This window comes from Notamacropus eugenii, chromosome 4, assembly GCF_028372415.1.
Source record: "Notamacropus eugenii isolate mMacEug1 chromosome 4, mMacEug1.pri_v2, whole genome shotgun sequence".
In the NCBI taxonomy this organism is placed as follows: Eukaryota; Metazoa; Chordata; class Mammalia; order Diprotodontia; family Macropodidae; genus Notamacropus; species Notamacropus eugenii.
The window spans coordinates 229,609,647-229,624,588 of record NC_092875.1 but is presented as its reverse complement, the minus strand read 5'-3'; the positions used below and the strand labels follow the sequence as shown (position 1 = coordinate 229,624,588).

The following is a 14,942-nucleotide window of genomic DNA, read 5'->3' as shown; positions in this document are numbered from 1 at the left end:
TATAACAGCATCATAAGATTTGAGATTTTTGATTTTAATAAATAAGCCTGTCATATCAAAGGTATAGATATATGCTTTGGGGGAGGGGGGAGAATAAGCAATTATACTTCATACATTACTATATACTAATACTATAAGGCATAACTATCTTACATGTTCCTGTTTACAGATGTATATATTATTTTGTCTATAAACTTTACCTGTATATTTGAATCTCCCATTATAAATTTTGCTCCTTCTATTACAGCCATATATGAAAATCTTAGTTGATCTGGAGTTTGAATAAGTCCCATTCGATATTTTCTCATATTCAGTAATACTTGCTTAATATCAACAGAAAATGGATCATCTCTTTTTTCCATCTGCAAAGAAAGTTAAAATATTTTTTGAAGTTGTTGTTATTGATGAGAGATCAGGAGTTTAGTAATATGAATGGTGTCACATAGTTAAGATTATCTCTTACTGAATTTTTTTTGATTTCAAGCTCCTCTGGGTAATTTTGTGCATCTTAACCAGCATCAGAGCTGGAAAGGATTTCTTAAGATGAAAAATTAAAGCAGGTTTTCTTTTATAACAGTCACTGGTGGTTATTAGTGTTTAAGTAAATTTTCATACTGCTGTTGACAGTTCTACTAATTTTATGCATGGTATGCCACCCCCCCCCCCCTGCAGAAAATTAGCAGACTACCTAAAACAGCTCCAGTCTGGGTGGAGACAAAACAAATCCACAAAAACAATCATCATTTTAAACAGTGCTAAGAAATAATGAGGAGAAATGATCAAAAGAAGGATTCTACTCAAAATAACTATAAAATGTATACAATATGTGAGAATTACCACTCAGATACAAAAGTATTTTACATGACAGAGATTGATTTATAGATTTAGGGCTATAAATGAAACTAAGTTATTTTATAGAACAAGATAAAATAATAAATATATTTTAAGGAAGAAAATATCAAGAAATCTCACGGGAAATAATGAAAAGAACTAGGGACAAAGGGGGCTTAGGAGTGCCAGATCCTAAACTATTTCACCAACAATGCATTAACATCTCATTTTCCCCACAGCTTCTCCACCACTTGTCATTTACCTTTTGTGTCCTATCAGTCAATCTAAGAGATATGAAGTAGCACCTCAAAACTCTTTTAATTTGCATTTTTCTCATCAATAGTGAGTTAAGAGTATTTTTCCATATGGCTATAGATAGCTGATTACTTCATCTGAAAACTAACTATATCTTGACAATTTTCTCCACGTTAGAGAAATGAGGCCTTTATCAGAGAAGCTTACTTAAAGAATTTTTTTTCCAGTTACTATTGGCAACTGTATTTCCCTCCATCCTATTCCCCCTACCCCACCCTGTCCTTCCTCAAAAGCTTCTGATAACCTCTTCCCCCATTCTGCCCTCCCTTTTATTAACCTCCTCCCCCTGGCCCTTCTCTTATCCCGTTCTGCTTCTATTTTCTCTTAGGGTAAGACAGATTTCTATACACTACTGCCTGTGTATCTTATTTGCCAGTTGCATGTAAAAACAATTTTTAACATTTGTTTTTATAACTTTGAGTTCCAAATTCTCAACCTTCCTCCCTCCCTACACACCATCATTGAGAAGGCAATCTATTCAATATAGGTTATACATGTGTAGTCATGCAAAACACTTCCATAATAGTCATGTTATTTCCTTTCACCCTATCCTCAAGTGTGTTTGCTTCTGATTACCGCCTTCCCCAATCTGCCCTCCCTTCTATCACCCTCTCATCCCTTTCCCCACGACTTTCCTGTAGGGTAAGATAGATTTCCACACTCAACTGAGCATGTGCATCATTCCCTCTTTAAGCCAATTCTGATGAGAATAAGGTTCACTCATTCCCTCTTACCTTCCCTTGTAAAAGATTTTTCTTGCCTCTTTTATGTGAGATAATGTACTCCATTCTACCTCTCCCTTTCTCCTTCTCCTAGTACATTTCTCTTTCCATCCCTTAATTTTATTTTTTAGATATCATCCCTTCATATTCAACTCACCTTGTGCCCTCTGTCTATACATATATATATATATATATATATATACACACACACACTCACACATACATATTCCACCTTCTTCATGAGTTACAAATATCATCTTTCCATGTAAGAATGTAAATAGTTCAACTTTAATAACTCCTTATGATTTCTCTTTCCTGTTTACCTTTTCATGCTTCTCTTGAGTCTTGTATCTGAAAGTCGAATTTTCTACTTAGCTCTGGCCTTTTCTTAAAAATGCATGAGATTTCTCTCACTGAAATGTTCATTTTCCCCCCTGATGGATTATGCTCAGTTTTGCTGGGTAGGTGATTTTTTGTTGTAATCCTCACTTCTTTGTCCTCTGGAATAGCATATTCCAAGCCCTCTAATCCTTTAAAGTAGAAGCTGCTAAATCTTGTGTTATCCTGATTGTAGCTCCATGATATTTGAATTGTTTCTTTCTGGCTGCTTGCAACATTTTCTCCTCTATTTGGTAACTCTGGAATTTGGCAATTCTTGGGAGTTTTCATTTTGGGATCTCTTTCAGGAGGTAATCAATGGATTCTTTCTATTTCTATTTTATCCTCTGGTTCTAGAATATCAGGATAGTTTTCCTTGATAGTTTCTTGAAAGATGATATGTAGGATCTTTTTTTTCACAGGACTTTCAAGTAGTCCAATAATTTAAAAATTATTTCTCCTGGATCTATTTTCCAAGTCAGTTGTTTTTCCAATGAGGTATTTCACACTATCTTCTATTTTTTCATTCTTTTGGTTCTGTTTTGTGATTTCTTGATTTTTCACAAAGTTATTTGCTTCCATTTCCTCAATTCTAATTTTCAAGAAATTATTTTCTTCAGTGAGCTTTTGGACCTCCTTTTCCATTTCATTAATTCTACTTTTAAGGCATTCTTCTCCTCATTGGCTTTTTGGACCTCTTTTACCATTTGATCTACTCTATTTTTAAGATGTTATCTTCTTCAATATTTTTTATCTCCTTTCCTAAGCTGTTGCCTTGCTTTTCATGATTTTCTTGCATTACTTTTATTTCTCTTCCCAATTTTTCTTCTACCTCTCTTGATTTTCAAAATCCTTTTTGAGTTCTTCCATGGCCTGAGACCAATTTATATTTTTCTTGAAGGCTTCGGATGTAGACTTTGTTGTCTTTTTCCAAGTGCGTGTTTTGATCTTCCTTGTCGCCAAAGTAAATTTCTGTAGTCAGTTATTTTTTGTTGTTTGCTCATTTTCTTAGCCTATTCTTTGGCTTTTAACTCTTTGTTAAGGTAGGGCTCTGCTTCCTGGGTAGAAGGCACACTGTCCTAAGTTTCAGGGGTTTTGTACAGCTATTTACAAAGACACTTCCAGGGAACTGTAAGTCTTCAGTTCTCCCAAGGTGATACGATCTAACAAAAGGTGTTTAATACTCTCCTGGTCTGTGAGTGACCACAAGCACTCTTTTCTGTCCTGAAACTGTGAGGAAGGTTCCCCCTCAACTGTGGTGGCAAGCTCTGCTATCCTAGTGTTCCTTCTCACCCTGGAACTACCATCTAGGACTGTGACCTGGACCCAAATATGGGCAAAGCAATAGAGTACTGGGTCACTGATAGGAAAAGACCCCTATAATCTCCTTCTGACCAGCTGTTTGATCCCCTTACCATCTGTGGTCTGAGAACTCCGGAAGCAACCATTGCCACTGCTGATTCAGGCATTCCCAAGGCCTGCACTGGACTGTGTTCTACTCTCACCTAGGTGAGACAGATTTTTCCTGTCAACCTTAGAAGTTGTCTTGGGCTGGAAACTGGTTTCACTCCACTGTTTTTTGGGTTCTGCTGCTGTAGATTTGTTCATTTTTTAAAGGTTTTTGGAGGGGAGAGCTCAGGCAAGTCCCTGCTTTTACTCTGCCATCCTGGTTCTGCCCTCCCCAATTAATATTTACTGGTGAATTGCAGAAACAATACTAGAGGAGTTAAGGAGAAAGTGAGAAAAAAAGAGATATATTGCCTATACTTTACAAAAATGGTGAATTTACTATTGAAAAAAATCTGAGCATGCTGCTGAAAATGATTTGAAGAAAAGATCAGAACATTATCTGAAGAAACAGAAAGGATCAAGAGACACATTTTTCCAAGAACAGAAGATTACTGTATGCTTAAAAGAGAAGGAAAAATGAAGATGATGTAAAAATAAAAATCAATAAAATTATTGTTTAAAATAGAGAAGGAAAGGAATGAATGGAGGGACAGACTGAAAAATTATTACAAAAAATATTTTCTCCTCTATATTCAACAGATATCGATACTTTGTTCTTCAGAAAAAAAATCTAAACTTGGACGTAAACATAGAAATAAAACCAAAATCAAATGAAACAAAGCAGTATATTAAAAAAGCACTTACCAGGACAAGACAGGTATCAACTAATGAAAATGTGCCAGATCGGCCAATGCCTGCACTACAGTGAATTATTGCAGGTCCATGTTCAGCACTCAGGGAACCAGATTCTCGAACTTTAAATAAGAAGTTGAGGAATGAAGCTGGTGATTCAGGGACTCCAAAATCTGGCCATGTCGTATAATGAAAGTGAGATATTATCCTGGTCTCACCACTCTACAACATAAAAATTAAAGGGGGAAAAAGTTTTGTCTGATTTGTCTCTATTAAAACAGTTATTTAACAAAGATCAAGTATATCATAGATGCTGTGACCTAGGACAAATCAATTAATCTCTAGGCCTGGGTTTCATATGTAAAGTCAGGCTAAAATAGATAATTCAAGGTCTCTACAACTCTAAAATCTTGATTTCCATGCTTAACACACTGGTTTTAATTTTTATAACTAAATTCTTTGAACTCTAATTTTCCCATTTAGGATGTAATCAACTAATTGTTTTTTTTAAATCGGGGGGGGGGAGAACCTTTTGAGAAATATCCCTGGAAATAGCTATCACTATTTAGAAAAATAACAAATAAGATTCTCCTTAATAAGTGATAAGATGGTATCAGGATAACTAGCTCCCTTTGTCAAAATAATTAAAAAAACAATTCCTTGAAACTCTCAACCTACTTCTCTGACCAGTATTTATGCTTTTACCATAACTATAGGAAATTTGAAAGAAAAAAGTAACGAGATTATAAATCCAGAAATAAACTAGGGAGTGTACAACAGTCTTGAAAATGATTCACTAAAAACTAACTTTTAAACCTTTTAGAGAAAGTAACTTTCAGGGCTTTAAAGATACAGTAATAAAATAGCCTGAATTATTTCTGTTATCTAAAAGATCTCTCAATTTACCCCCACTGACTTAAAAAAAATCTTTCAATTCCTTCATGCTAGGTTAAACTTAACTTTTAGCTAGATATCTTCATTGTTCCACTCCCCTTCCCTAACCCTCCTATACATATACATGCAAATTCTAAAAGAAAATCACTTTAGCTAAAGATTTTAAATTCTCACAGCTTTTACCTGAACTTCAGCTATATGGCAAAAAAGACTTATCTGAATTTATCTTTCTGATCAAAGGCCTGTGAGCCTCAGTTATGTGACTTTTCCCTTTCCTTCAACAATGCCTGCCAAGTCAATCATCACTTGTAAAGACCTGAGCTTAATGTCCACTGGTATCAGTCCAACATATGCATACTGACAGATAAGCACTATAGATTGTTTATCTGTTTTTCATCCACTAGGTCTTTAGTATGTAGATGGGTAAGTGTAACTCTTGAGTGCTATGAATATTACTTATGAGATGCAAAGTCAACTGAAAATATTTGGAGGACTTCACCAACTACAGAGGATCCCTCTCTCAATTTTGTGCTTGATTTCTAACAGAATAATCATGAACTTCTTTTGAACCTAGCTTTCTCTGTTAAAGGACTTATTTGGTTAGAAGATCTTAATGTATAAATAAGTATTTATTTAAGCACCTATTATGTATCAGCACTGTGGATAAACAATAGTTGGTAACACAAAAATGTATCTCAAGAGAAAGACAAAGGATAAATACATACATCTGGGAGTCATCTGCACAGAGATGAAAACCCAAGGGAGCTAATGAGGTCACCAAGAAACAGAAGAAAAGCAGTCCCTTTTATAGAATGGTGGTGGATGATGACTATGAATCAAAGACTGAATAGTGACCAAACAAGTCTGAACACAAAGAGATAGCAGTGTCATAAAAACTGAGAGAGGAGCAAGTACCTAGGAGGAAATAGTGATCAACGGAGTTAAATGCTGTAGAGATGTCAAGAATGTGAATATTAAATGCATGTGGAAACTATTCTAATAATGTGCTTATTTGCCTTTTTGAGGGGTTTTTCACACCTTAGTTATCTTCTGATATGTTTCAATGGAACTCAACACTGCATCCTTAGTCCAAGAGTTAATTGTTTTTCTCATCTTCAGTTTTCTTATTGCCACTTCAACTTCTTTTATTAGTATATCCAGGACTATGATGCTAGCATTCAAATGTCACTCCACTGCCATCAGAACATCTTGGCAAATCTTTTCCAACTTCCTTATCCAACTTCATCATTAACTGCCCTTAGGATGGCTTTGCTAGTTAGGCCTGTTAACTGAGGTGTTTTGTAAAGCAGTATTTCTCATAACCTTCCATCACACTTCTGCATGAGACCTTATGAAGAATAAGTATTTCCAGTGTCTGCCATCTTTCTCCACCCTGGCAAGTATGTGTTGACTAATTAATGTAGTTTGCAAGCTCTTTTCATTTTCTCATTATGGCAATCGATTTTTATCAGTTAAATTTTTATATGAAATTGTAATAATCACCATTAGTGTTCTTGCTTCGTGAATTTCCCATTTTGCAGGATCAATAATTCACTTAAATAGGTTAGGTGACTTGTTTTAAAAGTACAAGGAATTCTTTCTCATTTTTAATGACAGGGAATCCTTTTTCATTTTTATTCTTTCTTCTACTTTAATAATTGTTTTAACAAGCTGGTAGTCTGAAAATATAGAGACAACTTATTCAGGAATGAATACTACTTCAATAAAATAATATCCTCTCTGATAATTCTAATTTTTTGTAACGTCATTCAATACTTCACTTTCCAATATCTTTTTTATTTTGAAGCAAGTATTAATAATGCATTTGGGGGAAACTTCTGTATAGTTCACAAATCTTTGGTTTCTAACATTCTTTATTCCTGAACCATACTGTCTAGGAAATTTGTTGTTGTCCTCCCCTAATTCTACCTTTTAGTTGAAGTTATTGACAATATCTGTTGATTAAATATGGAGGATATTAAATTCTTTAAAATGGCTATGAGTTCAAAGATCAACAAAAGCATTTCAATATATAAAGGATGAGATATAATATTGTATATGAATCCATGACTAACTGATGTAGCTTATTTTTTTAAATGTATGTTAAATTTAACAAGGTAGTAACAAAATTGCATTGTTTGCATCTTCTAAAGTTTTCTTCCATACATTTAAAAATGTTTACTGATACTCCATTCTTTTTCTTTTTCTCTTAAGAACTCTCTAATTTTCTCTGTGTGTCTTTGGCTCACTGTCTCTCATCCCTATCACTAGCCATTAACTCATTCCTTCCCAAAGGAAGCTTTCTGGAATCAATAAACATAGTCAAGTAGATTGGCTGCATCTGAAAATGTATCTAAATTTGTTCCTCTATACCACACATCATACCTATCAGACTGGCTAACATGACAAAACAGGAAGATGATAAATGTTGGATTAGATGTGGGAGAGTTGGAACACTAATTCATTGTTGGTGGAACTGTGAGCTGATCCAACCATTCTGGAGAGCAATCTGGAACTATGCCCAAAGGGCTACAAAAATGTGCATACCCTTTGACCCAGCAATGCAATATCACTTCCAGGACTACAACCCAAAGAGATCATAAAAATTAGAAAGGGTCCCACATATACAAAAATATTTATAGCAGCTCTCTTTGTGGTGGCCAAGAATTGGAAATCAAGGGGATGCCCATCAATTGCGGAATGGCAGAACAAGTGTGGTATATGAATGTAATGGAGTACTATTGTGCTGTAAGAAATGATGAACAGGAAAATTTTGGAGAGGCCTGGAAGGACTTATACAAACTGATGTTAAGAGAAATGAACAGAACCTGGAGAACACTGTACACAATAAAAACCACAGTGCACGAGGAATTTTTCTGGTAGACTTAGCCCTTCACAGCAATGCAAGGACCTGGAACATTCTCAAAGGACTCTTGAGGCAAAATGCCATCCACATCCAGAGAAAGAACTATGGATGTGGACTGCAGAATGAAGCAGAATATCTTCTCTTGTGCTTCATTCTGCAGTCTAATTCCATAGTTCTTGGCTTGTTTCTTCTCATGGTTTCTCCCATTCATTTTAATTTCTCTATGCAACATGACTAATGTGAAAATGTCCTTAGTAAGAATGTATAGAAACCAAATAAGATTGCACGTCGTTTTGGGAAGGGAGTGGCAGAGGGAGGGGGAGAATTCTGTCGCTTTGGGAAGGGAGTGGCAGAGGGAGGGGGAGAAATTCTAAGACTTATGGAAGTGATTGCAGAAAACTGAAAACAAATAAATTAATTAAAAAACCCATACACAGTAAAAAAAAAAAAAATTGCCCCCCTAGTCTGTCTCCTCTTTGTCAAGAGATATGCTTTATCAGTTTTTTGAAGGCACAATAAGTTACTGTACTAAATTCTTTCCTATTAGTCATTTCCTAAAGTACAATAATATTCCATTATATTTATATACCAAAATTTGATCAGGCATTCTCCAAATAACTGGCATTTATTTCCAGTTCTATTTTAGAACAAAAAGGCACTGCTATAAATTTTTTTGCTACACACTGGTCCTCTACCTCAGTCTTTGACATCCTTGGGGGTATACACAATTTGTTGACTTTTGAAGTATAGTTCCAAACTATGTTCCAGAAAGGTTGGACCAGTTAATAGCTCAACCAACAGTGCATTAACATGCCAATTTTAATAGATTTGAGACAGAACCTCATAGTTGTTTTAATTTGTATTTCTTTTTCTAATTAATTTGGAACACTTCCTTATGGCTACTTATAGACTATAGTTATTTATTTGAAAATCATTGGCTAATCTTCTCTACCTACTGCAGAATGATTCCCATATATGATCTACTATTTAGTAAACATATCCACTTTTTATTCCTCTAGAAGAATTTTATTATTCTGTCTAGTTCTACTAAGTAATCCGTTCATAATTTGGTTTCCATGACATTAAATCTATAAATTATCTTAGGTAGCACAGTTCTTTTTAGTATATTGGCACAGCCCAACTTTGAACAATTATGATCTAACAGTTTCTTGTAGATGTGTTCTTCTAAGTTCTAACAATGGCTTGGTAGGGAATTTTTATATATTTTGTAGTTTGTTATGACTGGAATTTGTTTCTTCCATTGTGTTTTATTCATAATATACACAAAGGCTGATGGTTTTCTGTGGGTTTCATATTCTGTATCCTGTTTAAGTTAATTTATTCAGTTACCTATTCTTCTAGATAAATCTTCATATATTCTGCAAAGAACAACCATTTTCTATGTGCCTACGCTTATTTCTTTAATTTCTTTCTCTGTCATATCATTATAGCAAACATTTGTAGAATTATATGATAGTAGTGACAATGGACATCCTTAATTTATCCCTGATTTTATTGGAAAGGATTCTGTTTATCACCAAGTAGCTTCTCCATACTTAGCTAAGATGGTTCCGGAAAAGCAGACTACATCAAATATTTAATATTAAAATAAGTCTAATACTTAAAATAATACTAAATATTGAAATTAAACTACTGAATTATTTTCTAAAAGTCTAGTATTTAACATTAAAATATTTATTTAATATTGTCATTTACTATGTAAGAAGTCTTTTCAGTAAGGTTAAGTCTGCCAGAACTTGTATGTATTAAAACATCCTTCAAGTCTCCTGAGTTATCCACCTGTCATAATATTACATGAAGAATACAAATATAAGTCCATCAAAGATAAGCAAGACAGTTTCAATTTTTAATGACTAGCTGATTAAGCAGGGAGAATATGGCACCTGAGCTGTGCTTTAAAGGATGGGTAGGAATTCAATAAGCAAAGAGGAAGAGGTAATAAATTTCAACAGTACTAGACAGTCTATGCAAAGACACAGATGTTGGAAAAAACAGAGCATACTCAAGAGTCAAAGGACAGTTCAATTAAGCCAAAATGTAGCATATATGATAAGGAATAGTAGGAGATAATATGAGAATGGTATCAGATTAGGAAAGGCCTTGACTGACAGGTAAAAGAATCAGAGATTCATTTGTTAAACAATGGGCAGAATTAAAAATCTCTTAGTAATCATATTAGATCTGTGCATAAGGAAAATTAATTTGACAGATACATGCAAGATCTATTTCTTCTACTGGATGGAAGATTCTCTTAGGTCCAGACTGAAATTTATTAGTTTGTAGCATCTTCTCCTATGGCCCAATATTCACAAATTGTTTATGGGCTCTGCAATTGCATCACATCCTGGCTTGCAATCTTCTGTTCCTCTTGTCTTGGGTGGCTGTTTTATTTTCTGTCTGAATAATCTTGGCTCACAACCACTGTTCCTTGACTTTTTTCAAATTCAGGTCAGGCTATCATGGATATTCAAAGACAGTTCCCAGAAACTCTTGGGTTTGTTTATATAATCTAGTCCACCTCACTAACAGTTTTCTGAAAACAGTCATTTTTCCCCCAGGGGGAAAGACAAGCTTTGTCCCTCACTCCCTCACTCTCCAGCCACGGAATTTAATTTTGATTGATTTATCCCTATCCTATTGAAATAACATGCTAAAAACAAAGCTCACAGAATGATATAGCCTGGAGCTAAAAGAGAGCTCATGAAGTAATGAAAGCCATATGTTTGTTATCATTATTTGAAAGAAATATTTACTTGAATAAATTTCATCCTTTTTTTCCTGATATTTTCACTAATATTTGCAAGAGGAGGTGATGGAAATACAATGCAAAGCTAAACTATGACTCAACATAGACTGTGAACTTTTTGAGAACAGGTACTGGTTTTCTGTTTACCTTTCTTTGCATATCAAGCACCTAGCACAATGCCTGGCACAGAGTAGGAGCTTAATAAATGTTTGATGACTGATTAGCTTATCATTTCCCCTCAAAACCAGATCTACATCAGGACTTCATGATTTCTATTAAGACTTAAAATCAAGCTTACAATATAATACTGTTGTTTGGCTTTCATTTTCAAAGAGAACCAATGACATCATGGGGTGAAGCTTAACTTGTGAGTAAATAAGATTTAACTGAGACAGAGTTGTGCAAAGTTGTCAGCCTTTCTCTCTCCTCTAGAGTCACTGAAGTCCAGTGGCAGGACAAAAGTCAAGATGATTGGCCTGGGATTCAGTGGATGACCTCTGGCATCTTCAAATGTCTAATCAAGCTCTAAGTGCTCCACAGTGCCTGCTTCAGTCATTTTCATAACTTTTACAATAAATTGTTCTCTTTCGCCCATTCCACCAGGTAATTCTTCATATGTTTGGAGTAGACATTCCCCTAACTTTGATTTGAGGGTTTGATTTGAGGCCCGTCAGTTACCTACCTCAACCAGGTTTAGCCTAGACTGCTGAGATGGTGAGGGTATGGCTTCTGCAGATGCTACAGATGCTACAGCCACATATAATAGACTCCCTATGTGCCTACTCTCTCTTGCCTCTAATTCCTTCTATAGAAAGAATGCTGCCTAAAAATATCATCCCTCTCTCTATCAAAAACAAATCAAAGTAACTTTCAATGCCTTTCTAGTATTTACAGAATAAAGTTCAAACTCTTTAGTATGGTATTCAAGGCATTCTCTAACTTCACTTCCCCCTACGTCCCCTACAGGAATAATAATGTGGAACTAAAAGCTATGTAAAGTGCTTTTTATATAATATCTCATTTAAAACAGACAACTTTCTATTCCCATTTTAAGATAAGGAAACTTAAAATGAGAGAAGTTAAATGACTGACTCAGGGTTACTCAGACAGAATTCAAACTTAGGTCTTCCTGACTCAAAGTCTAGTATTTAACCTACCATGACATGCTACCTTCCAAAAATTCCTCTGTTTCAGGCAAAATTATCTAGTCATTGTTTCCTGAACATTCCGGTTCTAATCCTTTTCTTAAGCAAATTTCTCTACATGGAATAAGCTTGTGCCCAATTCAATACCTGATGCTCCAGGATTTACCTGATTATGCTTGCTCTTAGTGATTACTCTTTTCTCTGAAATGCATTAGCATTAATATAGATTACTTAATATTGCAATACTGTATTATCTTTTCTTATTTATGTATCTATAGAATAAGCCCCTTGAACACAGGGATATGATGTTAAATCAATTTGAAGCCCAAAATATAACCTGAATATAGGTACTCAGTAAATGTTATTTGGATGATGAGAAGGAATAAAGGAAATAATCCCAATAGCTCACACTTCTAAAGTCTTTTTGAGATTAAAAATACGTTGTGCAAGGCAGAGCCAAGATGGCAGGGTACAGGCAACAACTCAGCTGAATTCTCCCAATATTCCCCTCCAAACAACTTCAAACCACATTTGGGAGCAGCAGAGCCAAAAAAAAAAATTCAATCTAAGACATCTTCCCAGTCTAGTCTTAGTCTTGATAATTTGGCTTTAGAGGTCTGAGACACCAGAATTAGAGCTGGCCTGGAGTGTGGCAGCACACCAGTGATGGACCTCAGAGGTGACTGAGACAGTGGCAGCAACAGAAGCTTCAGAAGCTCTCAGCCTGGAACTTAAGAGTAAGGGGAGTGGTGGGGTAAGACAACTGCTCAGAGAGACATTACAGGTGATCTCTGCTATCCCTGGGTACAGTGGTACTAAGAACTCTATTCCTATACTGGTTGTAGTTGACTGTTCCAGGGTGAAGAGTAGTGTTTTTGTTCAGTCACAAGTGAGCATGGGCCCTAGCCATAGTTCCAGGTCTAAAAGGAGAGCTGGTCCTTGTGGATACAAGGGAGCAGAGGCCCTGGTGGGTAAAAAACCAGAACACAGATCAGGAGAGCTGTGACCACAGACCCTCTCTGTGGATAATATCATCTTAGAAATACCAAAAATTTGCAGTTTTCCACACAAGCTCTGAAAACAATAGAACAAAAAAGCCTGAAGCCTGGTAGAGTGCCTCCCCATTCCCACATGAGCAGAGCCCAAGTTTAACAGTAAAGAACTAGTATGGTGTCAAGGAAAAAAACCAAGACATAAATTTAGAAGACAATAATACGAAAATAGCTAAAGCAAAGCCTCAAAGAAAAGTTCTAATTGGACCCAAGCCCAACAAGAATTCCCAGAAGAGTAAAAGAAAGAGATAAGAGTGATAGAGGAAAATTTGGGGAAAATTCATGAGAATAACACAAGAAAATTATATTAACAGCTTGGTAAAAGAAGCAAAAAAAAAAATACTCAAGAAAATAACACTTTAAAAAACAAAATTAGTCTAATGGTAAAAGGGGTACAAAAATTCATTGAAGAAAAGAACTTCTTCAAACGGTAGAATTGACCAAATGGAAAAAGAGGTATGAAAGTTTGCAGAGGGAAATAGTTCCTTAAAAATGAGAAATGAGCAATTAGAAGTTAATGACTCCATGAGATATCAACAAACAATTAAAAACAAAGCCAAAAGAATGAAAAAATAGAAGAAAATATGAAATACCTCATTGGAAAAACAACTGACCTAGAAAACAAGATCTAGGAGAGAAAATTTAAGAATTATCAGACTACCTGAAAGCTATGATCAAAAAAAGAGATACAGAACTGATCTAATATTTTAGATTCAGAGGGTAAAACAGAAACCAAAAGAATCCACTGATAACCACCTAAAAGAGATCCCAAAATGAAAACTACCAGAATTCCCAGGTAAAGGAGAAATAAACAATTCAAATGTCACGGAACCACAATCAGGATCACAAAAGATTTAGCAGCTACTACTTTAAGGGATTGCAGGGATCAGAATGTGATATTCCAGAAGGCAAAGGAGCAAGGAAAAGAACTAATAACCTATCCAGCAAAAGTGATTATAATCCTTCAGAGGGAAAAATGAATATTTAATGGAATAGAAGACTTTCAAGAATTTCTTATGAAAAGACCAGAGTTAAAAAAAAATTAACATTCAAACACAAGACTCAATAGAAGCATAAAAAAGCGAATATGAAAGGATGATCATAAGGACTTAATAAATTTTAAAAGTTTACATTACTATATGGGAAGATGATATCTGTAACTCCTAAAAATTTTATCATTATTATGGCAGTCAGAAGGAGTTTATAAAGGCAGAGGATATGAATGTATGTCCATTACACTGGGATGATCTCAAAAAAAAAAAAGGAAGGGATGAGAAAGAGGAATGTACTGGGAAGGGGAAAGGGAGAGGCATAATGGAGAAAATTTTCTCATAAAAGAGGTATGCAAGGAAGAACTTTTATAGTGGAGGGGTAAAAGGGGGGTGGCAATTTTTGAACCTCACTCTCATCAGAATTGATTCAAAGAGGAAAAGTATATGTATATGTGTACACACACACACACTCTCCCTTTCATCCTCTCTCTCAATAGGGTACAAAAATTTACCTTATACAATATGGAAATAGGAAGGGAAGCACATAAGAGATATGGTGGGAGGGAGCGCACAGGGAGAAATAAGGGGAGATGACAAAGGACAGATGATAAAGATGGATCAAGGGAAGTAGTAGTCTAAAACAGACTTCTGAAAGAGAACAAGAGAAGGAAAAACAGAAGAAAACAGGATGGAGAGAAATACACAGTTAGTAATCCTAATTGTGAATGTGAATGGGATGAGCTCACCCATAAAATGAAAGTGGGTAGCAGAACAGATTAGAAACCAGAAATCAACAATATTTTGTTTACAGGAGACAAACTTTTAACAGAAACACACA

The 14,942-nt window shown here is 35.2% G+C and overlaps 1 protein-coding gene across 6 annotated transcripts in view; it reads right to left on the bottom strand.

Annotated features, from left to right (window-relative positions):
- PTPN2 (protein tyrosine phosphatase non-receptor type 2) overlaps positions 1-14,942 on the bottom strand; it is a 109,234-nt gene that overhangs the window by 24,113 nt on the left and 70,179 nt on the right. For all 6 annotated transcript variants that reach the window (XM_072604197.1, XM_072604193.1, XM_072604198.1 and 3 more), the window contains exons 6-7: positions 4,401-4,610; positions 201-362 (exon numbers count right to left, since the gene is read on the bottom strand). In XM_072604197.1, the coding sequence (XP_072460298.1) occupies positions 201-362; positions 4,401-4,610 (372 nt within the window). The remainder of the gene's footprint in view (positions 1-200; positions 363-4,400; positions 4,611-14,942) is intronic.